Raw genomic sequence first — 25,067 nt, 5'->3', positions numbered from 1 at the left:
AGAGGTGGTACTGTTGGCATCTAGTGGGTCAGCCAGGGGTGCTGCTCAACACCCTGCAGTGCACAGGATAGCCCAGCCCATTCACAGCTTGTTGGGCACAGAGACCATGTCTGTCCTTGAGTGTCTCAGAGTTGCAGAGTGGTCATCTTTCCATCTGTTTCTTTTCAAGGTCTGGTTAATAACACTGGCATTGACTGGTTCATGTCCTGGCCTCCACAAGCCCTGCGTGCAGTTGCTAAATCATACCTAGGTGAGTCAGAGCTGCCATCTGGGCTATGTTATTGGTTTAAGAAAGTGAGCTGTTATCACTTCTCTGACTTTGAATTCTGGCCCAGTGGATTCTCTTGCCTAAGCCCCATGATGGTGAATGGCTTTTTTGTTTGTTTGTTTTTTTGTTGGTGTGTTTTTGGTTTATATTGTGTATTAGTCCAAAGGGCTTTCAGGGGACTTACGAGGACAATTCATGATGAAAATTGATCAGGCACCATCTAAAGCAGTGGTTGGCAGACCATGGCCCACAGGCCAAATCTGGCCCACCATTTGTTTTGTTAATAAAGTTTTATTGGAACACAGGCTCACTCATTAGTTAAAGTATTGTCTGTAGCTGCTTTTGTGCTACAACAGCAGAGCTAATTGCAACGGGGCCGTGTGGTCCACAAAGCCTAAATATTTACTATCTGGCTCTTTATAGAAGTTTGCCAACCCTTGATTGAAAGGGTGCTCCAGGGTCCCCAAAGTAAAGTGATTTATCAGTCAGTGCTGGGTTTGTCTCTAGAGTTTCAAATGCCTAAAGCCTTGACTATTAATTTTAGTCTCTGATATGAGAAAGAAATCAATTTCCCTTCAGGGAAAAACTTTTTCTCTAGGCCTTAACTTGAGCAGTCTTATGACAAATGACCCTGCCTAATCTTGTAAGTATGTAATAGTTTCAACCTCATGAATATTTATTCAGTAAATAAAAATTACTTAGTGCCTCTATATGGGCAGAAGTCTCAGGGCTAGATGCTAAGTTTTTCCGGCTTTGCAGCCACACGGGCTCTGTTGCAGCTACTCAGCTCTGCAGTTGTATCAGGAAAGCAGTCAGAGACAGTGCATAAACAAATGGGCGTGGCCGTGTGCCGATACAACTGCATTTATAGGTAACTTCTGATAGAGATGACCCAAGTTTTCATAGATGGGCTAGCAATTTCTATATGTTAGCACTTAGATTGAGGAAGCCTGGTGGTGCAGTGGTTAAGTGCTCGGCTGCTAACTGAAAGGTCAGTGGTTCAATCCCACCAGCCCCTCTTCGGGAGAAAGATGTGGCAGTCTGCTTCGGTAAAGATTCACAGCTTTGGAAACCCTGTGGGACGTTTCTACTCTGTCCTGTAGGGTCACCGTAAGTCAGAACTGACTCCCCAGCAACGGGACAACCCTTAAATTTGCTTTCAATATTCAGCATTTCAGCATGAAATTTACTTAGAATTTTTTTTCCTTCAGACTGTGTCCCTGAAAATTGGGACAACTGTGCCCAACGCATAGGTATTTGCAAGGCAAAGTTTCGATGTGTGTTGTAAAATGGGCCTGTGCACTGTGGCGTGCCAACCCCCAATATAAGGTAGGGGAGTTCTAGGGGGGTACAAATGGCTAACACTCTCGGCTGCTGACCGGAAGGTTAGAGGTTCGAGTTCACCCAGAGGCACCTTAGAAGAAGGGCCTGGTGATCTCTTCCTGAAAAATCCGCAGCTGAAAACCCTGTGGAGCACAGTTCTGCTCAGACACACGCGGGGCCACCATGTCAGAGGTGACTTCACGGCAGCTGGTTTAAAATGACTCGGAAAGGATCAAGTCTGCAAAACCCGGATGCATCGGTTCTGTTGGTCAATCCTTCCTTCGTTTTAATGTAACGGATAGTTTCTGCTTTGAGGGGCCGTGTTTCACAGCCTGACAGACAGACAATCGGAGCAGTGCGATCTTGGCCCTGGCGGTGACCAATTCCTTCAACAGGTGTTGAGAAGGGCCTACCTTGTGTCCAGTACTGGGCTGGGTTCTGGGGACACCCAATGAGTAGCTGAGCAGTCCCTTGAAGCTGCTCAGCTGGCAAGTGACCGTGCAGGGATTAGATGCCTCGATGTCTTCCTGGAACCTCAAATTCCTCCCACACGACCTTTTTTTTTTAACAGTAAAATTCATATAATGTAACAGTTGCTGTTGAGTAGACCCCCAACTCATGGCGACCCTGTGTCTTGCAGTAGGATTGTGCTCCATACAGGCTTTCAGTGTCTGATTTTTCAGAAGCAGATCACCAGGCCATTCTTCCAGGGTGCCTCTGGGTGGACTGGCATCTCCAACCTTTTGCTTAGCAGCCAAGTGTATTAACGGTTTGCATGCACCACCCAGGGATGCCAAGTATAACCAGAGTTTTTGATTTTACCCATTTGCGTATGTACGTGTCAGTGGCAGTAATCCCATTCATAACGTTGTGAAGCTGTCACTACTACCTGCGTCCGGAACACGTCATCACCCAAACCCACCACAGTGTCTCACCCACCGGAGAAGAGAGACCTTCCCAACAGCAGGGAGAGAGAAGTGGCTTTCTGTGCTACCGGAGAAATTGCTGGCATGCGTAAAGCACGTGATCCGTTCTGCAGCCCAGAAAAGCCACCGACAGGTGACAGCTGCTCTTTTTTATTCGTTTAAGAGGCACGGCTCTCATTCCTTCTTCTCAGGGCATAACCCAATGATTCCAGCCGAAAACATGGAAGAGCTGGTCAGGCATGTGGTTTTGGTCCATGAGTCCGTGGGCGAATTCAGCAAACAATTTCTGCAGAAGCTGAGACGCAGCAACTACGTCACCCCCAGGAACTACCTTGATTTTATCAGCACGTACTCAAAGTTACTGGATGAGAAGACGCAGCATAACACAGGTGAGCCCTGGGGACCGGGCGGCTGCCAGACGCCTTGATCGCTTGCTTGCTGGTCTTCTCTTTAAGTGGATGTTCCTCAGCAAGACCAGCCATACTCAGGAGTGAGGCAAGGCAAAATACACTGTGAACTTTGCATTTTGCCGCGTCATTCTTTATGTGGGTAGGGCCCTGACAGGTTATTTTCTACTTTCAATCTTGGGTCATGCACTTTGTAACTCTAAGTTTTCATCACATTAGAGAATATTTTTTGTTGGCGGTAACGTGCTATGTTGAAAAATGCTTTTAAAATGTGTTCTGGCTGGGGGCGTTGCCCGGAGTTCCTGGACAGTACAAATAGTTAAGTGCTGAGCTATTAACTGAAAGGTTGGTGGTTTGAATCCACCCAGAGGTGCCTTGGAAGAAAGGTCTGGTGATCTACTTCTGAAAGATCTCAGCCTTGAAAACCCTGTGGAGTGCAGCTCTCCGTGACGTACGTGGGGTTGCCAAGAGTCGAAAGTGACTCGACGGCAACTGTTTTTTTTTTTTTTTAGGGGGCTGTTGGCCAAGTGAAGCACTGTTTTCAGAAAAATATTCACTTGACCAATGTCATGCCAGTCTTGGAGGCCCTGAAATACACATGACATCTCATAAGAAATGATGTTTGTTTTCTTTTTTTGGTGAGCACAAGTTGGACAAGTCACAGGGCGGCCCTGCAGAGCTTGTCTCGGTGTTTCAGGAAGGGCCTGCCTTGCTGGTGACGCCTGGGTACCCTGTTTCCTCAGCTCAGTGCAAGCGTCTGGAGGGCGGGCTGGACAAGCTGAAGGAGGCCACCATCCAGCTGGACGAGCTGAACCAGAAGCTGGCTGAGCAGAAGATCGTGCTGGCAGAGAAGTCCGCCGCATGCGAGGCCCTGCTGGAGGAGATCGCCACCAACACGGCCATCGGCAAGTCTGGGCCCACCCCTGGTGGCCCAGCCCTGCAGGACAGGCGGCCCTGGGAGGAGTCCCGAGGAACTGCCTATCAGTGCAAGAGTGTGTCCTGCACACACCTACTGAGCTTGGTCCTAGGCATTAGGGGTCCAGCCCTGCAGGACGGGCTGACCTGGGGAGAGGCCCGAGGAACTGCCCATCAGCGCAAGAGTGTATCCTGCACACGCCTACTTAGTACCTGCTGGGAGCTGAGCCCCGTCCTAGGCATTAGGGGCCCAGCCTTGCAGGACAGGCTGCCTTGCAGGGAGGTCCGAGAAACCACCCGTCGGCCTGAGAGTGCGTCCAGCACACACCTACTGAATGCCTGTCCCAAGCCAAGCCCTGTCCTAGGCACTGGGAACCCAGGTCCCTGGGTGGGGAGATGTCATACCCTAGTGAGGGGACTTAGAACCTTAGTGAGGGGACTTAGAACAGCAAGCAGGTCGGTAGTGCAAGGACATATCACATTGTGACCAGTGTGCAGGGAGTCAGCAGAGAGATGAGAACGAGGAGTGAGGTGGGCAGGCCACCTTAGAGGGTGGCTTCTCAGCTGGGCCTGAGTGAATGTCAGGGAAGGTGATGAGGAGGCTGAGAAGGTCTTAGTGACTCAGGAGCACGGGGTCAGGGTGTCCTCAGGGTTAGGACTGCTACAGAGCTGCGTGTCCAGCCGTGGAATGGAGCCAGTGGCACACAGGGGGACCAGGAAAGTAAGGTCAGAGGCAGAAGAGCTGCCCTGGTGCTGGAGACCCCTGTACTGCTGGAGGCCTGCTCTCCCATGAATACTAACGGACTACTGCTGCCCGCAGCTTCCAGCCTGGCCTACGCGTGACCGCTTTCTACCCTTGAGGCCCTCATGCCCCTTCAGCTCCATAAAGGATGTGTGTCCTCCTAACCTCCCCTCTCCCTGTAGCGGAGGAAAAGAAGAAGCTGGCTGAGGAAAAAGCCATCGAGATAGAAGAGCAGAACAAGGTCATCGCGGTGGAGAAGGCCGAGGCGGAGACGGCGCTGGCCGAGGTCATGCCCATCTTGGAGGCAGCCAAACTGGAGCTGCAGAAGCTGGACAAGTCCGACGTGACGGAGATTAGGTAACCGCCAGCCATCTTCAATCATGTCCCGGCCGCCCACTTAGCTCCTGGCAGTGATTACAGTAATGGCAGTTACGGCGCCCAGGTTGAGTGCTGGGCACTGTGTTAAGCACTTTACAATGTGGGAGCTCATTTCCTCCCTCCCCAAGCCCTTTGTGGTGCAGGCAGTTATTATCCTTGTTTACACATGTGGAAATTGAGACACGGGGAGGGGAGGTGGCTCGCCCGAGGCCCCACATGGCCAGGAGGTGGCAGAGCCGAACCTTGAACCCCGGCTGACTCACCAAGGACCCTGGGCTCCAGGAGAGGGTGGCTCGAGAGAAATGGGCGCCGTAAATCTAGCCTCCTTACAGACAACCTGACGCGGTGTCTGCCCTCGCAGCAGGCAGGGCACAGCTCCCTCTGAAACCACACGGCCGTGACGCCATGATCCATCTTTAGTACGTGGGCTTGTGAGGGGCCGGGAGAGTGGGTCAGTATGTGACCCCCAGACAGTTTGCAAGTAAATCTGCGAAATGGCGTCCCACCCACAACCAGAGTGCTGTCAGGAAGGGTGCTGGTGTGGGGGGGATGGGTGCACTTCCTCCCATACAGCCTGGTCTCCCCAGGGCACCGATAGTGGATTTCCACCATAAGTTTTGCACCCTGAGTGAAGGCCCAGGAGGAGCTGGCTGACACTTTCGCCACCCAGACCCCTCCCCTGTATAGTCCGCGCCACACAGAAGATGTCCCTGGGTTAGGAACCTCAGCACTCTCCTTTCTCCTCCTCACTTTCAGAAGTGGTTTCGTCCTCCTGGGCCCACAGCCATTCCTTTTCACAGCCTAGAGATGCCCATTTCCGAGTCGATGGTGCTCTTCGAGTTTTGTGTTCCTGAGGGAACCAGGCTTTTTCTCAGTTCATGAGGACCAGCAGCCTTCCAGGTTCAAGGCCCACCCTTGTTTTTTTATTAGTAAAATGTATGTGAATTTGAATAGAATGTAGTCTTTATTCCAGGGCAGGGCCCGACTACTCTTCAGGAGGTCATCTGGAGACTGTTGTTGTCAGCAAGAAGTCACCATTTCCCAAGTCAGTGTCTTGCAAAATGTGGTCCCAAGGAGGCCTCCCATTTGCAGGGATGCCATTCACAACAGAATGAAGCCCCGCCTGGTCCTGCGCCCTCCCAGCGTGGACTGGACCATTGTGATCCATAGGGTTTTCATCGACTGATTTTCAGGACCTGTTCAGCATCCTAGCAACACGCAAGCCTCTGCTGACAGACGTGTGGCGGCTGTGCGCGAGGTGCATTGGGCAGGAATCGAACCCGGTTCTTCCACATGGAAGGCAAGAATTCCGCCACTGAACCACCACTGCCCCCAAAGAGGGTATTAGGATGGACATTCTTAGATTTCAGTGCTATGTGTTGGAGGTTTAGGCTGAAATGCTGAAATAGGCAACATAGACAGGTACAAAGCGGAGATCTGGGAGGGATGACCAACACCTGTGTTCAAGAGAAATATCCAGCCCTCGGTTACATGATTCTGGGCCATCACACCCACATGAGCAGCATAAAAGCAGTGAGAGCAGGAGTGTGGAAGGATTTTTGAAGGGCGTTTATGTGAAGAGAAGGGCAGTGAGTCCCCTCATCAACCCCAGGGAGCAGGGATCTGCCTCTCACCTCTAGCTGGGTGAGGGGCTTCAATGAGCCACGTGGAGAGCTTGACCTGTGTCCCCTGCAGTTAAGTGGGTGCCGTGGACGGTGCCTGACTTACCCCGAGAAAGCTAAAGAGGCCCATGGTATAAGAGGAGTGATTTATAAAAATGTGATAATTGGAGTAGGCAAATATGTGGCCCTGCCTCTTACCAGATGTGTGACCTCTGGCAAGTCATCCAACCTCTCTGTGCTCCAGTTTCCTCATTTGTCAGATACGAGTGGTAATAATCGTCCCCACCATGTCAGGGTCAGTGTGAGGCTTGTGAGCTTGTACGTGAGGGGCTGTCAGGTCTGGGCTGACCACATGGTCAGCGCCATGCGAGCCTTAGCCGTTCTCACAGCTCCAACATCAAAAAGCCATGCAGGAAAAGCTCCTTCCCACCCTGACACCCAGCGGCCCCGCCCCCTCGCCCCACTGCACAGGTAGCCACGGCCATGTGTTTCTCATAGATCCATCTGGGGGCTTTTTGCAAGGTAAGTCAGACACAGTCAGTTCCTGACTCTGGACTCACAGTTGGGACGGGGGGGATGCTTGTATATACACATTTTTGACCCTTTTTAATATAAATAGCAACACTACGCATATTTTTCTGCACCTTGTTTTTTTTCTCTTAACATTTTGGAGATCTTTTGCGTGTCAGTATGTGAAGAGCTTCCCCCCGTTTCTCCAAATAGCCGTGTCATATGCTGTTCTGTGGCTGTGCCGTTGTATTTCACCAGCCCCTACTGATGAGCCTTTAGCTTGTGTCCAGTGTGGCGAAGGATAAGCTGGTCATGCTTTGTTGTGTACCCGTGCGTGTGCACCTGAAGGTTCATGCCTAGAGCTGGGAGCTGGGTCCGAGAGTGGTGCATCTGTGGTGTTCAGAGCGGGCCTAACCTCCTCCATGGGGTTGTACCCATTCACGCTTTCACTAGCAATCCATGCTGCTAACTGAAAAGCTGGAGGTTTGAGTCCACCCACAGGCACTTGAAAGAAATGCATGGCAACCTATGCAAAAATTAGCCCCTGAAAACTCTGTGGAGCTCAGTTCTACTCTGTCACACTGGGGTCTCTGGGAGCCAGAGTTAGCCCTGTGGCAACAGGTTTTAGTTTAGCAATCCATGAGAGCCTGCTTCTTGACAGCCTCACCAACAGAGGGCGCTATCAGGCGCTAGGAATTCTACTGGTTGTCTGGCTGGAAAGTGGTATCTCAGTGTAGTTTTAATTTGTACATCTCTTATTAGGAGTGAGGTTAATCTTTTTTCCATATTTTGAAAAATGTGTGTGAGAGTCTTGTGTATTTCTGTGAACTGTTTTGTTTATGTGCTTTGTCCGTTTGCAGAGTTGCTGCTTTTCTTTCTCATCCATTTCCAGGAGGGTTTTATGTAATGCTTTCTCTCCGTGATGTGGAGCCCTGGTGGCCCAGTGGTTAAGAGCTCAGCTGCCAACCAAAAGGTCAGCAGTTTGAATCCACCAGCCCCTCCTTGGAAACCCTATGGGGCGGTTCTACTCTGTCATATAGGGTCACTATGAGTCAGAATCGATTCGATGGCAGCGGGTTTGGTTTTTTTAATCTACCTTGTAAGTTGCAAATATTTTCCCCAGTTTGCCATTTGCCATTTGACTTTATGAGGTTTGTGTGTATGTTTGTTTTTGCTGTGCATAGGTTTTTAACTTTTTATGTGGCAAGTTTTATTTTGTGGTTTCTGTATATTGTGTCATAGTTAAAAGGCCTTACCACTGCAAGGTCGTGAAATAGTTTCTCTGTTTTTTTCTAGTACTTTTATGGTGTAATTTTTCATGTTTAAATCTTGGATCTAGTTGAGATTTTTCCTGGCATTCTGTTTAAGTTGGGACCCAATTTTATTTCTTTTCCAAAGAACTACAGTCAGGCTCTCTTTAGGTCATTTGGATGTTAAGTGTGATGAGTCAGCACTTACATCTTGACAATTCCGTAATCCTTTAATTCTTTAGGTAGCATTGCTTTTCTGTAATGCTCAATCCCCTTTGTAGAAATGACAAAATGTTAAAGCAGGGAGATTAGAAGTGGTGTTTCTCCTTACTATAAATGGCTCCTTTTGTCACTGGCTTGCCTGAGTCTAAGGCTTGTGACGTTACTTTTCTTCCTTCTGTTCATTTGGTAGACGCTTAGTGACTGCAAGTGCGGTCCTGTGTGGCCCTGGGGCTGATGGCAGGGAGCCAGGAGGGGAGGGCGTCACCACTTGCAGCGAGTCTGGAGAGGCACCTGCGTCCACACAGGACTGTTCCGTGGGTGATGAAAGTTAACCAGAGATGGTTAGGAAGGGCTGGTCCTTGCTGCTGTGGCTGTGAGTGATGGGGGACTGTCCTAGCCTGGACCACCCAGGGAAGTCATCCCAGGAAGCAGCTAGAAAGCAGTTCTCCATTTGTAGGATGGAAGCTCGCGGGGCCCCTCCAGGCTGAAGATGCTGGGAAGACACATGTCCCAAAGCTGGAAGGAGCATGGCTCCTGGGAGGAGCAGAGACAGCAGCAGGGCTGGGGTCGAGGGGTTGAGGGATTGGGGAGGGGGAGATGGAATGACGATTTTCCTCCAGGGATGGCAGGCTGTCATCTTTTCTCCTTTTTTTTATCCCTGAGTTTGCTTCGTGCGATTTTTTATTCCAGTAGAAAATAGGGGCTAATGGTTTTGGCTAGGTGCTTCGTCTGAGTCAGCGCTTGGGGCAATTGAAGGGAGGAATCGAATGAAACAGAGGTGGCTCCATTTCTGGGACTCAGCGTCTGTAAACGCCTCTGGATCCGGCATCTCTGGAAAAAACACCGTGCTCTGGATAAATGAGGTTCCAGAGCACGGCCTGTACGCTTTCAGCAGAGAACTTCACTTTCATAGAATTATAGGAATTTAGAGCCGGAAGCCTCCAGGACTGCATACCCATTTTATAGATGCGAAAACTGAGACCCCTGAAAGGTTACTAACTTGCCAAGGGCTCGGGACCCGGTATGGGGTCTGTCTGTCTTGTATCTGAACGAACACATGTCACTGATTCTTTCCTCCCCTGATGATTCGGAGAGCAGTGGCCTAGCCTGGCCTTCACCTGCCCTGAAGGAAACTTTAACAACCCTTGACAGCGCCCCTCTTTCGTCAGCAGAGACGCTGCCTAATGAAGCCTTTTGCTGATGACTCAGGCCATTACTTTAATCATCAGGGTATGGGCTGGGACACTGACGCCCTCCCTCTGGGCTGTTGTCCTGGCTTGTCCTTATATGGTGTGGCTCCCCTTCTCCCATCTGCAGGGCAGTGCGATGAAGGGGGGGCCCTGGGGTCTGGAGGTGTGGGAATTTGCCTGGTTCAAATAGTCCCCAGACTGCTGTGCTGGTCACTTGGTCTCTCACTGTCCTTCTTTCCCTCCCTCCACTTTCTCTGGGCCATCCCGGCCCCCTAAGCACATGCTCACAAATCCTGGGTACCTGCCTTGACTCCCCCCTCTGCCTCCTTGCCTTCCAGGGAGTCCATCATCTCTCGCTTCTTTGCTTCCTTTTCCTCTTTTCTTTACTGTTCCTGCATCATCTTCTCTCTCTTCTGTGGCTTTGGTGTCTGCGCCTTGCATGGCTTTTATGGACATGGCCTGGCAGCGGGCTGCCCGGGGCTATGGGGGCAGTTTAAGCAAGACTGGCTCCTCCTCAGCCTTGCAGCAGCGCTGTCTTCCTTCTCCTGGTCCTCCTGGGCTTCCAGCTTCTCTGGAGGGTCTCGGGACTGGCCGCCTGAGTGCCAGAGAACCAGAGCGATGGCCTGGTCTCATCAAACACGAACACAGCAGTTAAGCGGCATCATGGCCTGGAAGGAGCCCAGACTTTGGCCGAGACCTGGGTGAACACGGGCAGAGCTTCCAGGCACTGCGGTCCTGCTCCTTCATCTAGTAAATGGAGATGATAGGATGATGGTGGTGGTGATGATGATGATAGCAATAATAACAGTAGCTACCATTTAGAGTCTGGGGAATGGCCCCAGGGTGTGATTAAAACCACATATTCTGAGGCTCCACCCTGACCTACAGACTAGATGCTCTGGAGGTGGCCTGGGTTTGCATTTTAATGACCCTCCCGCTCCATTCTGATGCCCGGTCAAATTCCAGAACGCTGGTCTGGAACCTGATGGGTGAGACCCAGCCCGTGCCCCCAGAGAAGCTCCCCCAGGAGCCAGCACCTGCTGGGGTGTGGCTTCCTGTCTCCAGGCCATGTCACCTCCAAGAACGGACTTGTGGTCCAGCTCCTTTCCTGGAGCTCTCACCTGGCTGGCCTCACGCCTGACCCGTATGTGTTCTTGTTTCTTGCCAGGTCCTTCGCTAAGCCCCCTAAGCAGGTGCAGACGGTCTGCGAATGCATCCTCATTATGAAAGGGTACAAGGAACTCAATTGGAAAACCGCCAAGGGCATGATGTCCGACCCCAACTTCCTCAGGTCTCTGATGGAGATCGATTTTGATTCAATCACCCAGAGCCAAGTTAAGAACATCAGAGGTGAGTATACACGATGTGTGAAAAGCCAGGGTCCATCTCAAGTTGGCGTCTGAGTCTTTGGGACAGGGAAGGAGAATAGGGAAGGGGCTTCCTGCAGTCAGACCCTCCCAGCCTGGTCACATGGGATCGTTGTTGCCCTGGGATGGAGTAGACAGGACTGATTATCACGGTCACTACCCACCATGGAGCCAGAGTGGAGTCGCTGCCACTGAGGCACTTGAACCACATTGTGGAGGGGTACCCCCCTGAGGAAAATGTCGGCAGTGTTACTGCTCCCTAGAAGCAGAGAATGGATGCTGGATGACAATAGCAGCAGATGCCCACTGAATGCTTGACTCAGCAGTAGCTCTGGTTCTCACTGCCAGGAAGCAGGACCTCCACGTTGGAGCCCAGCCCCATCTTCCCTGCATCTTCTCCAAGGGCATGGTGGTGCCAAGAGTTGGTCTCACCTTGGCTTCTCCCCTTGTCAGTATAGAGCCTGCTGTGGGTTCCTGGGGGATGGACAAGTAGGACTGTGGATCCCTGAGGCGTGGGCAAGTAGGAGGGGACAGCTTCACCCATGGCCAGCCCTTCATCTTTGGTGATAGAATACCTGAGTCCCTTTGCACCTGCATCCTGACCCATCGGAATGATATTAGTCTTTTTAAGAAGGAATAAAAGATTGTAATGTTACTGCTGTCTTGACTGTTTGTCAAGGACTTTACCATCAAATGTGCTTTTTCAGCCCCTTACAAATAAAGCCAAACTAAACACAATAACACCAAGTACAAAAACCATGACTCCCTTTCTCTGAATATCCATTGGATGGGATTCCACTTATATGCAGTTACTCCCATGGCAAGGGTGGGGACTGAGCGACTTACGACCTGTAAGACCTACTCTTCCCAGTTAGCTCCCTGCTTGGAGCCACCTTGGGTTGCAGGTGGGGGTCCCTGGAGTTGTTGGGAGTCACAGCGAAGTACCCCGATCATAGGAGTTCCCAGGTGTCCCTCGCTCACATCTTAAACTTTCACTCACACAGAACTGTGGGGGAGTGTCTGGCTTTGGCTCCCAGGATCGCTGAGGAACAAGGAGTCAGTTACGCTGGTGTTGTCTGTAGCCAACTTACTTTCTTTTCGACTTTCCCACGACCAAGCTCACCATTCATTGAGAGCATTGCCCTTTGACCGCTAGGTCTCTTGAAGACGCTCAACACCACAATTGAGGAAATGGAGGCCGTGAGCAAAGCGGGCTTGGGAATGCTGAAATTTGTCGAAGCTGTCATGGGCTACTGCGATGTTTTTAGAGAAATCAAGCCCAAAAGAGACAAGGTACTGCCCACGTGTGAGACCTGAAAACCACTTGCAGGGACTGAGTTGGAGTCAGAGTTAATGTGTCCCCAGATTTGCTAGAGAGGCCCTGGGAACATTCTGATTTTAAACCTCATAGGCATTGCCCCCTGCCAATAAATGATAACCCTGAAATTCAACTCCCATTTAGATATAATGTGAAGCGACAGAACCCAGGTCTGAAAGATCAAGTTCTGTGTGAAAAGAGTGGGACAAAAATGTTCAAGGTTGTTCTCTCGGGTTAAAGTGGGGTTTCTCAACCTTGGCGCCATTGATATTTGGGGCCGCATAGTCTTTTGTTGAAGGAGCCCTGGGTAGTACTATGGTTAAGCGCTCAGCTGCTAACTGAAATGTTGGTGGTTTGAACCCACCCAGCGGCTCCATGGGAGAAAGGTCTGGCGATCTGCTTCCATAAAGATTACTGCCTAAAAACCTGTACAGGGTAGTTCTCCTGTGCCACATGGGGTCACTGCGAACTGGAATCAACTTGAAGGCACACAGCAACAACAAGAACAGTGCTTCGCAGTGGGGGCTTCCTGTACGTTGTAGGACGTTCAGCAGCATCCGCTAGATGCCAGTAGCATCCCCACCACCGAGTTATGCCAACTAAAAATGTCTGCAGACGTTGCCGCATGTCCCTGGAGAGCAAGATCAGCTCCAGTGAAGAACCGCTGGGTTAAAGTAACACGTAGAACAGAAAATACAAAGAGAGCATAACATTTGTTTGATCATTTTTCAATGATATTCTGACATTTATTTTTGGAAACCCTGGTGGCGTAGTGGTTAAGCGCTATGGCAGTTCAAATCCGCCAGGCGCTCCTTGGAAACTCTATGGGGCAGTTCTACTTGTCCTACAGGGTCGCTATGAGTCGGAATCGACTCGACGGCACTGGGTTCTGGGTTATTCCGACATTGCTGCATTACTCAGCAAACTTAGAACCCATACTAAAACACTGTTGTCTTGAGTGTATTTTTTTTGAGTTGTTGACTTAGAATCACAGGTCACCTAATTTTTATTAGCTTTACTAAGGTGACCTTCCCCACCCCCAGTGCTGTCGAGTTGATTCCGACTCATAGCGACCTACAGGACAGAGTAGAACTGCCCACAGAGTTTCCAAGGAGTGCGTGGTGGATTTGAACTGCCGACCTTTGGTTAGCAGCCGTAGCACTTAACCACTACCACCAGGGTTTCCTTAGTACGCATGAAAAGTAAGCTGTCTGCTAGCGTTGGTGCAGGATAGTTTTTTTTTAAAGAGATGGCGAGCTTTTGCAGCAAACTGTTGAAGATATAACTCAGAAAAGAAGCCATGTGCCTCCATAGTGGCATGTGGTGGCCCCAAAGAGTTTGAATATCCTTAAAAAATGCAGTGTGGACGTAAGGTGTGAGGCTGTTTTTTTTTTTCTAATTGTTGTAGAGAATATACACAGCAAAACATACACCAATTCAATAATTTCTACATGTACACTTCAGTGACCTTGATCGCATTCTTCAAGTTGTGTAACCATTTTCTCCATCCTTTTCCGAATTGTGCCTCCCCCAGTAACATGAGCTCACTGTTCCCCAGGCTTTCTGTCTGACCTTTTGAGTTGCTGTAGTCAGTTTGATACCAGATAGATAGTTCTTCAAAAGAGCACGATGTTCAAGGCAAACATTCTTTACTAATTAAGTTAACCTATTTGATTTAAAGAAGACTTCAGGAGATATTTTTGGTTTAAGGTTTAAAGATTATCTCAGGGCAGCAGTTTCGGGGGTTCCTCCAGCCTCCATGGCTCCAGAAAGGTGTGAGGCTGTTTTTTTCCCTGGCCCTCCAGGTCCTTTGCCCCATCGCTCTGTGAATATCTTTACTTAGGTGGCCAGGCTAGAGCGGAACTTCTTCCTAACTAAACGGGAGCTGGAAAAGATCCAGAATGAGTTGGCCACGATCCAGAAAGAACTGGAAGCTTTGGGGGCCAAATATGAGGCAGCCATATTGGAAAAGCAGAAGCTGCAGGAGGAAGCCGAAATCATGGAGAGACGGCTGATTGCGGCCGACAAACTCATCTCAGGCCTCGGGTCTGAAAACGTCAGGTCAGTCTGGGTCATGAATCCAGGTAAGTACAGTAGGTATTCATTATTTGCAGATTTCATATTGGGGAATTTGCCTACTGGCTAACCAAAAACCACTAGCCGTGGTGCTTTTGCGGCCCTTTGCAGACATGTGCAGAACGGGGAAAACTGAGTCACCAGGTACTCACGTTCCCAGCTGAGGTCAAGCTTTCAGGCAATGCTCTGCCTTCTTGTCTCAGCTCTCAGACTGGAAACAAGTGTCCAGTCTATTTAATGCCACGTTTTTCACATTTTTGTGCTTTTGGTTGCTGATTTCACTACTTGAAATGGCACCAACGTGTGCTGAGGTGCTGCCTGGTGTCCCTAAACACAAGAAGACTCTGATGTACCTTACAGGGAAGAGCTGTTAGATCAGCTGCGTTCAGGCGTGAGGTTTAGTGCTTTTGGCCTTGAGTTCAGTGTTAATGAACAAACCATAATAAATAGTGTCATCAAACATGCCCATAAAATAAGAGGGCTTCCAAGGAGCGGCTGGTGGATTTGAACTGTCGGCCCTTTGGTTAGCTGCCGTAGCTCACCGTAGCTCTTAACCATGCGCCACCAGGGCTCCGTGTATTGATTAGTTGATGAAAATGTAACCAGAGGCTTGCAGGAGCCTAAGGCGGTGTTACCTTAGAAGCAGTTGTTCAGTACTGGCTACAGCGGTGTTTGTGGTGACTTCATAGACCACAGTGACTATGAATGATAAGACTTTACTGCAGTTCTAAGTGTATCTTTGTTGTTTGTACGTGAATGTCATAAACGGAATTATTGCCGTGTTGATTCTTTATTCTGTGTTGCCTTTTTATCCAAGAACCATGTGGAACGTTGTTGTTTTACTACTACCGTATCTAACATGGCTAATGGTCATTTTGTAAATTCTGCTTCCATCAGGTACTGAGTATTGTTTTAGTAGTTACTAAGGGGTAAGGAGGCAGCACAGCTGTGGAGACAAGGAGAAACCAGTGGCCCATGGCAGGCACCCTAGGCCCTGGAAATGTTGACCTCTTGGTGACCTCTGACCCCCGAGTCTGTTCCGGAAGAGTCTGTAGCTGGACGGTGCCTCCTCAGGCCCCTGGTGGCTTATTGGGTCCTGGGCTTCAGTCCCATGTGGGTGGGGCTGTCTGATGCTAAGTAAACCCAGTGGGCATAGCTAGTCCACTGGCTGGGACAGTGGTTTCTAATCCGGCATCTGTGAAGCTGATGTGGGGGACACAGATGATTTTCAATCGTTCTAAGAGTAGTAGACTTTAGGCATATCCCAGGAGAGGCTAATGACACATTGCTTTCTTTTATCTTGGTGACTTCTGCCACCACAGAGGGCAGAGCTTGTTAGCTCTGGTGCTGAGCTGCTCTGATCGACGTATTTACGTACACCTCTCATTCAGTGTTTGGGAGCAATGTCGTTACTACTCGAGAAATAGCATTGGGACCAAATGCATTCCGTGGACATTTATTGGGCCCCTGCTAAATGGAACCCCTGGGCTGCTAATGGTGAAGTGCTTCACTGCTAACCGAAAGGTTGGAGATTAGGTTCTATCCAAAGGTGTCTTGGGAGGAAGTCCCAGTGATGTACTTCTGAAAACCACAGCCGTTGGGGCACCGCGGAGCACAGTTCCGCTCTGAGGACACAGGGTCTCCATGAGCTGGGACGAGTCAGCGGCAACTGGTGGGCTGGTCGCTGGATGCTAAGTTCGCCTGAGCTCTGGAGGGGGACAAAGTCATACAAAACATCACGTTCACTAGGGTGAACTGGCCAGATTTGGGGCAGGTACCCCACTGGCAATGCTGCAAGCTGGTCCTTCTATAACACCCCGTGGGTGGTGGCCGGAAGGTAACGGCTGACTGCAGCCCCACTACTCCCCTGGCAGGTGGCTGAACGACCTGGATGAGCTGATGCATCGCCGAGTGAAGTTACTAGGAGACTGCTTACTGTGCGCGGCTTTCCTCAGTTACGAAGGAGCCTTTACCTGGGAGTTCCGGGACCAGATGGTCAATCAAGTTTGGCAAAATGATATCCTGGAGCGAGGGATTCCCTTGAGCCAGCCTTTTAGATTAGAGAACTTGCTCACAGATGATGTTGAGATTAGCAGGTGTGTGCTGCCCCGAGCCAGGAGGACGGGGGAGGGAGGGACCTTAGGGTGAGGTCCATGTGATGTCACTCTGGCTCAGGGCAGGAAGTGGTGGGAGGGTGATGGCCTGGCCACAGCCAGGAGTCCAGCTGACTCAACTGCACAGAAGTGGCAGGGTGAGCTGCCAGTGTCTGCAGCCTGGGGCTGGTGGATGGTCCCTGCAGACGGATCCCGCCGCCCTCTGCCCCGGGTCACCACCGCTGTCTCTTCCAGGTGGGGCTCCCAGGGACTGCCGCCTGACGAGCTCTCCGTCCAGAACGGTATCCTCACCACCAGGGCCAGCCGCTTCCCCCTGTGCATCGACCCCCAGCAGCAGGCTCTCAACTGGATCAAGAGGAAAGAGGAGAAGAACAACCTGCGGGTATGGCCCACCGCCCGCAGTCCCCTCTGCCGCACTGCCCCTTCTCAGAGCAGAACTTCAGGCGAAGCCCCCACTGCCTGGCAGCCCTGTGCCACCAGGGAGGTCGAGCTGAAATGCCAACCCTGAGCCCCAAGCTGAGCCCCCCACCCTCCTCTGCCCGCCAGCCCCGCGGGGCCTCCTGGGTGCCATGAGCACTGTGCGCTGTTCTCCTCTTTACCAGGGCAGCCTCTCTCGGCTGTAAGCAGCTTGAAGGCAAAGATCGTGGTTTTCTCATCTTTGTGCCCCCTCCACCCAGTTCAGGGCTTGGGGGCGATAGATGCTCAATCACTGTGTTTTATTTGTTTTGGGGGGCGGTTAACAACTTGACTGAGATATAATTCACATACCATCCGTATGATTCACGCATTTAAAGCGTACACTTGAACGGTTTTTAGTACATTCACAGAGTTATGCAACCATCACCGCGATGAATTTTAGGACATTTTCATCACCTCATAGAGAAACCCCACACCTGTTAGCAGTCACGCTCATTTCCCCACCCCTGGCCCCTGGCAACCACTGATCTACTTTCTGTCTCTCGGTGTTTGCCTGTCTTGGACATTTCACGGAAATGGAATCATACAGTATGTGGTCTTTTGTGACTGGCTTCTTGCACTTCGTATGTTTTCAAGGTTCATCCATGTTGTAGCATGGATCAGAGCCTCGTTCCTTTTCATAGCTGAATCGTAGTCCGTGGTGGGCATACGCCACGTTTCGTGTATCCGTTCAACAGCAGATGGACATTTGGGTGGCTTCCACTTTTAGGCTATTGTGAGTAATGCTGCTGTGAACGTTGGTGTCCACGTTTTTGCGTGCACATATATTTTCATTTCTTTTGGGTACATACCTAGGACTGGAATTGCTGGGGCTTGGTCACGTTTTTGGTGAACTAACGAACAGGTTAGCGATTTTCAGTTCTAACCTTCCCTTTTTTTCTAGTCCTTGCTTCCAGGTATTGATGTGCTGCTTGTGGGGGGAACCCATTTGAGCTCCGTGGTTGGGGAATTTCTCCCTCTAAAATTCACGTATAGCTGAAGTGGGTCAGACAGTATTATTATCACAGGAGTGTAGAGAGAATTCCCCCTTCCCTAAGCCTGCCAGAGACTTCTGAGATTGCCAGTCCACTCCTAGCCCCCCAGTCCTACTCCTACATCATCTCTTAAAAGGGAGGATTCTGGCTTATGGGGAGAGAGGTTAATAAGTAAATCAATATCATGAAGTGCTGGAAGAAGGGGGTTGGAGAAGAAGAGACGCCTCAGAAGCTGGAGATAGAGGAAGCATTTTTTCAAGTTTTGAGGAAAGAGATGTTGGATCAGCCATGAGGTATGAGGGAAGTGGAAAAAAAAGGGGGGGGGATTAAAACAATAATTTTTGGGAATTCTGTATTTGGATCCCATTTGAGATCTTCTAAGAGATGTGAGTAAAGAATGAAATTCGTTTGTAATTACTTTGGCTACTTAGCTATGCTTTTGGAATGAGATGCTGCTGTGAGCCTGAACCTCATGGGTTTCTGGGTTTATGTGGGTTATACACCTTGCTTCTCTCCCTATCATTTTCCCCCTTGGGCTCCCTTCAAGGCCATGACATGCTGACTTTCTGCTTCCAAAGCATTGTTCCTTTGAATTTGTCAAGGGCACAGTTAAGTATGCTGACTTCTAGCACCTGCTTCCCCTCTTTTACAGGTTGCCTCCTTTAATGACCCTGACTTTCTAAAGCAGCTGGAAATGTCCATAAAGTATGGGACCCCTTTCCTGTTCCATGATGTCGATGAGTATATTGATCCTGTTATTGATAACGTCCTAGAAAAGAACATAAAGGTCTCCCAAGGACGGCAGTTTATCATACTTGGAGACAAGGAAGTTGACTATGACTCAAATTTCAGACTGTATCTCAACACCAAGCTGGCCAATCCCAGATATACCCCGTCGGTGTTTGGGAAAGCAATGGTGATCAATTACACTGGTAAGAATGTATAGAACCCCAGTTGCAAATGAAGGTAGTTAACCACAGAAACCACAATGCAAGATGGAGGCTTCCACGGGACATCATTTCATCCAGGGAGCACCGGTCATTCTCTCATAGTCACATCTGAAATGTTCAGCTCCTAACAATTAAGCAAAAACCTGGAAGGTTCAGGCGCCCTTTGGGATGCAGTGGGCTGCATGTTTTGAGACACATTGAGTCTGTGCTGACCATGGGCTTGTGGATCCCCTTGGAATGGGGTGAGACCTCTGTCTGCTGGGCCAGGAAATGATTCAATTTTTGGGTATTTAAATTTATGTCGTGATTTGTATTTTTCCCCTTCCTCTCAATTGAGTTCTGATAGAAATTAAATGCCATTTTTTAGGGTTGTCATACAGCTGCTTAAATAGGCTCATTAGTGTTTGGGTGTATTTTAAACTAGGGCCCACCAACATGTGGGAGCCTCGGACCCTGGATTGTACTCTAGTACGTGTGTCTTTGCTCTTTTTGTCTACCACACTTACAGCAATATCTCCATCTCATCTGATATTTTTCACTTTGCTGCTTTAGGGTGATTTTTGTAGGGGTGTCAATTCTTGTGCTTCTCAAATCTGGTTTAGACACACCCTAGGCTTGTCCCAGTCACAGCTGTGTAGGTCACGGGACACAGCATCCATTGTGTCGTGGGGATACGGCAGTGAGGGTCTCTCCTCACTTCCTCCTCCCACCCCACAGTTACACTGAAAGGCCTTGAAGACCAGCTGCTGAGCGTGCTGGTTGCCTATGAGAGGAGAGAGCTGGAAGAGCAGAGGGAACACCTCATCCAGGAGACAAGTGAGAACAAGAACCTGCTGAAGGATTTGGAAGACTCCCTCCTTCGGGAACTGGCCACCTCCACGGGGAATATGTTGGACAACGTTGAGCTGGTGCAAACTCTGGAGGAGACCAAGTCCAAGGCTACAGAGGTATAAGTGGAAACGGCGTGGGGCAGCCATGCTTGCGCTGCATGTACGATCATTCTGGGCCTAGGACAGTGACCTCTTCGTCATCCGCTGTCACTGGAGACACCAGCTTTGATGTTGGAGTACAATGCTGGTTCTGGGGCTGGACTCTTGGCCTCCAGAGCCTGGCTGGGTTTAGGAGCACTTGGATCCTGGTATGTTCTGTGGATTTTCCATCTGCCACCTGAGCTGGGTCCCATTGTGACAGGCATGAACATGAAAGTGACCAGGTAGAGCATCCACAGCCTGGGGTCCCCGTGGACACAAGCTTTCCAAATGACTACTTTTTTTTTTTTTTTTAAATCATAGTGAAATAAAAAAAAAACAAACCAAACCCAGTGCCGTCGAGTCAATTCCGACTCATAGCGACCCTATACGACAGAGTAGAGCTGCCCCATAGAGTTTCCAAGGAGCACCTGGCGGATTTGAACTGCTGACTCTTTGGTTAGCAGCCGTAGCACTTAACCACTACACCACCAGGGTTTCCATAGTGAAATACATACATATATAAAAAACATAAAATTTGCCATTTTAACCATTTTTAAGTACACAGTTCAGTGGCATTAGTTACATTCACAATGCATCTATTCTATCTGCTCCCAAGATTTTTTCATCATCTGAGCTAGGAACTCTGTAGCCATTAAGCACATACAGCATCAGGACTTAGTTTCTCTCCGTTTCTGGGCTGTCTGTCTGCTGGGTTGGCTCCATTCTCAGCTTTCCCATGGAGCCAGGCTCTCATGGTCACAAGAGGGCTCTGGCCTCATTTCCTCTCAGGTTCAAGTCCAAAGGGGGAGAGTGAGAAATCATGAAGGTCCTGAGAGTCCCTTAAGTCCTATGCCCACCCCAAACCAGTTCCCACGGCCTGGGATGCTGTGCTGATTGGCTGGGCCTGGGTCACATGCACCTCTCCTGGAGTTGGGTCGAAACCCATGTAAGGAATGAATGGGGGAAGTTGGAGTCTCCAAGTAACAATCAAGACTGTTCTAGAAGAAGGGGGCATGGTTGCAGGGGAGTTGTCTTAGTCTCCTGGGCTGCCATAATGAAATACCACAAACTAGGTGGCTTTTGGAAACCCTGGTGGCGTAGTGGTTAAGTGCTACAGCTGTTAGCTAAGAGGTTGGCGGTTCGAATCCACAAGGTGCTCCTTGGAAACTCTACAGGGCAGTTCTACTCTGCCCTATAGGGTTGCTATGAGTCGGAATCGACTCGATGGCAGTGGTTTTTTTTAGTGGGTTAGGTGGCTTTTAATAACAGAAATTTATTGTCTGTCATTTCTGGAGGCCAGAAGTTTGAATTCAGGGTGTCTGCAGAGCCATGCTCCCTCTGAAGGTTCTAGGGGAGGATGAGTTCTTGTCTCTCCCAGCTTCTGGTGGCTCCAGTTGTTCCTTGGCATTCCTTGGCTTGTGGCTACATCTTCCTCTGTTGTGGTGGTCTGTCTGCTGTGTGTCTCTCTTTGTCTCTTTCCTCTTTTATAAGGACACCACTCAATTGGCTTAGGACCCACCCTACTACAGTGTGACCTTATGCTAACTTCACTGCTTACATCTTCAGAGACCCTATTTCCAAACAAGGTCACATTCACAGGTACAGGGGTTAGGACTTCAGCATATCTTTTTGGGGAACACAGTTCAACCCATACCAGGAGTCAAGCCACAAATTTCCACGGGAACACAGTTCAACCCATACCAGGAGTCAAGCCACAAATTTCCACCATATCCCCCAAGAGGGTCTCTGCTTTTCGCCCCATCCGGTCCCAGGTGCTTTCAGACCCCTCTGAGCATCACACAGATTTCTTGGCTGCCTCCCATCCCATCCTCTTCTCACTTTCCTGTTCATTTCACGAGCCATCCTTATTTCCATCTGGCAGTACCTTTTACGTAGAACGGATTGTTTTGTGACTTTCGCCTTTGCTCTAGGTGTCAGAGAAGCTCAAGCTGGCGGAGAAGACGGCTCTGGACATTGACAGGCTGCGAGACGGCTACCGGCCGGCCGCCAGGAGGGGAGCTATCCTTTTCTTTGTCCTGTCTGAGATGGCCCTGGTCAACTCCATGTACCAGTACTCCCTGATCGCCTTCCTAGAGGTCTTTGGGTTGTCACTGAAGAAGTCCTTGCCTGATTCCATTCTCATGAAGCGGTTAAGGAACATCATGGACACACTGACCTTCAACATCTATAACTATGGGTGTACAGGTGAGAACCTCTTCACGCTGATTTGGGCCCATGCGCCTAGTTCAGTGGGTACGTTCTGTTTCACAGAAAAGTTTATCTTCCAATTCTTCTATTGAGTCATTTATTGCTACTACCACATTTTTAATTTCAGAAAATTCTTTTCCTGTTGACATTCATTTTTTAAAAATATCTTTCCGTTCTTGTTTCATAGGTAGAGTAATTTCTCTTAGCTCTCAGAAAAAAATTTTTTTTTTTTTTTGGAGAAAATATACACAACAAAACATACATTCACTGAGTAGTTTTTACATGTGCAGTTCAATGACAAAGGTTTTATAATTCACATTGTGTCGCCATTCCCACCATCTCTACCCATATTGTTTCACTACTGTTAACCTAGACTCTGCCCCTTAAGGACCTCATCTGTGCCTTAGGGTCACTGCTGTCTGTCTGGTCTCATATAGATAATTCTTTAAAAGAGCACACTGCTCAAGTCGAATATTCTTTATTAATTGAGCTAAATTGTTGTTTAGTTTAAAAATGACTTTATGGGGTAATTTTGGTTCAAGGTTTAAAAATTGTTTCCAGGCAATAGACTCGGGGGTTCCTCCAGTCTCAGTGTATCCAGTAAATCTGGCTTCTGTAACAAATGGAAGTTCTGTTCCACATTTTTCCTCCTTTTGATCAGGATCCATTTATTGGGTCGTTGATCAAAATGCTCAGTAATGGTAGCTGGGCACCATCCATTTCTTCTGGTCTTGTGGCAGAGGAGGTAGTAGTTCATGCCTACAGTCCATTTCCTTCTCTGATTCCTGGGTCTTCTTCTTCCTGTCTTGCTCCAGGCAAATAGAGACCAATTGTTGTATCTTGGGTGGTTGCTAGGAAGCTCTACTGGGCCCCAGCCACTACTCACTGAACTAGGAGGTAGAACAGAGACTCTAAGATAACATTACCCACCCAGTGCCCTCAAGTCGATTCCAACTCATAGCAACCCTATAGGACAGAGTAGAACTGTCCCATAGAGTTTCCAAGGAGCGCCTGGTGGATTTGAACTGCCAACCCTTTGGCTAGCAGCTGTAGCACTTAACCACTATGCCACCAGGGTTTCCAAAGATAACATTCCCACTAAACCCATTGCCGTCGAGTCAATTCCGACTCATAGCGACCCTATAGGGCAGAGCAGAACTGCCCCATAGAGTTTTCAAGGAGCACCTGGCGGATTTGAACTGCAGCCTCTTGGTCAGCAGCCATAGCACTTAACCACTATGCCACCAGGGTTTCCAAGATAACATTAGGCTAGTTAATTGGATAGACTCATGAAACCATGGCCCTAAACCTTTGAAACAAGCAAATTAATTTCATGAGATGGTCAGGTTTTTAGTTTTGGCTGCTTTTTTTTTCTTTTTGTAAAATTATATATAACACTCTATCAATTCACCCTTTCTATCCTGCTGGTGTACAACTTAGTGATATCAGTTAAAGTAACTAAGTTGCGTAACCATTACTATGAGTTGATAGCACACGGCCAATTTTTACGATAGTTTTCTAAAGTTTTCTTACATGGAAAAGTCTATTTCCAATCATTTTTATTCACCGTATTTCAACTGAAGGCTCTCCTCAGATTTCTGGTGATCCTTGGATGCCTATTCACATTTAAGAATGAGACCAAAAAGCTCCTTGGGAAATTCTGTACTTGGATTGGACTGGTCAGGATCTCCAGGTGATCTGGCTGGCTGTCTCGCTGGGAACCCCTAATCTCAGTATCTGTAGTTCTTTCCTCATGGGGTAGTTAGTAAGCTTCGCTGGAGAAGTCTTCCAACCTCTTCAAGGAGGCTGTCGTCTTGGCTGCCAGCACTCTGGGAACTGTGTGAGAAAAGAAAGCCGGTGACCTCAACATTCGCCATGGAAGCTTTCCCTTAGTGCCATATTTCTGTATGGTTCCACCTCAGCTATTCCTGGTGTCCCCATATTTAGAGACCTTCTATTTTATCCTCTTGAAAGTTACTTTAGGGGTGGGGAGCCGTTGCCTAGCATTACAGAGTGTGAGAGGTGACCTGGGATCCGTTTCTTGAACAAATTGTCCCCCATCTTCCTGTTCTCAGCCCGTATTCTCCCCCCTTCCGAGGTACCCAGTGCTGCCAGTCTCTCACCTTCTCAGCTCTGTCTCCTGCGCAGTCGGGATCCAGCTTCTCAGCTCTGCTGCACTGGCTGTCACTTGTACGTCTGTCCTTCACTTCCAAAATTTTGCTGCTATTTTATCCTCTCCAATTTTGGAGTCTGTACCTTTTAAAAAAAAAAAGCCTCTGTCATTTTAGTGGGTTTTGGAAAGGGGTTGAAATAAACTGAGAACTGCCATTTTTAACTAGAATCCTGTATCACTGACCCTTAGAAGGTAGAGGTCCATGGCCCTCCACCCCAGTCGTCTTTTCTGTAAATGCGCTGATGTCAGTGATTCACAGAGTGCAGGTTGGGGCAAGGTGTTCCTGTAAGGTTCACCTAAGTAGCCAGCCTTGCTAACACGTGTAAAGTAGAATGCAGTTCACAAAATTCTGAGTTCACTTTTTTTTCCAGGAGTCGTTTTCTTATGTAAAATAGGGAACTCTAGCATTTGCTGGCATGGTAGTTAAACTGCTCGGCTGCTAACCAAAAGGTTGGCAGTTCAAACCAACCAGCGGCTTTTCGGGAGAAAGTCTGCTTCCATAAAGATCAAAGCCTTGGAAACACTCTGGAGCAGTTTTACTCTGTCCTGTAGGGTTGCTGTGAGTCGGGATTGACTCAACAGCGTTGAGTTTGGTTTTGTTTGGATCAGTAGAGTCAAGGAGCCCTGGTGGCACAGTGGTTAAGTGCTCAGCTGCTAACCTAAACGTCAGCGGTTTGAACCCACCA

The 25,067-nt window shown here is 49.1% G+C and overlaps 1 protein-coding gene across 4 annotated transcripts in view; it reads left to right on the top strand.

Annotated features, from left to right (window-relative positions):
* DNAH10 (dynein axonemal heavy chain 10) overlaps window positions 1-25,067 on the top strand; it is a 141,147-nt gene that overhangs the window by 103,036 nt on the left and 13,044 nt on the right. For all 4 annotated transcript variants that reach the window (XM_049865944.1, XM_049865945.1, XM_049865947.1 and 1 more), the window contains 12 exons: window positions 170-250; window positions 2,709-2,906; window positions 3,668-3,829; window positions 4,764-4,938; window positions 10,922-11,103; window positions 12,277-12,413; window positions 14,282-14,499; window positions 16,389-16,610; window positions 16,863-17,010; window positions 18,732-19,011; window positions 19,747-19,976; window positions 21,932-22,205. In XM_049865944.1, the coding sequence (XP_049721901.1) occupies window positions 170-250; window positions 2,709-2,906; window positions 3,668-3,829; window positions 4,764-4,938; window positions 10,922-11,103; window positions 12,277-12,413; window positions 14,282-14,499; window positions 16,389-16,610; window positions 16,863-17,010; window positions 18,732-19,011; window positions 19,747-19,976; window positions 21,932-22,205 (2,307 nt within the window). The remainder of the gene's footprint in view (window positions 1-169; window positions 251-2,708; window positions 2,907-3,667; window positions 3,830-4,763; window positions 4,939-10,921; window positions 11,104-12,276; window positions 12,414-14,281; window positions 14,500-16,388; window positions 16,611-16,862; window positions 17,011-18,731; window positions 19,012-19,746; window positions 19,977-21,931; window positions 22,206-25,067) is intronic.

This window comes from Elephas maximus, chromosome 22, assembly GCF_024166365.1.
Source record: "Elephas maximus indicus isolate mEleMax1 chromosome 22, mEleMax1 primary haplotype, whole genome shotgun sequence".
In the NCBI taxonomy this organism is placed as follows: Eukaryota; Metazoa; Chordata; class Mammalia; order Proboscidea; family Elephantidae; genus Elephas; species Elephas maximus.
The sequence above is the reverse complement of the archived record's forward strand: the minus strand, read 5'-3'. Positions and strand labels throughout refer to the sequence as shown.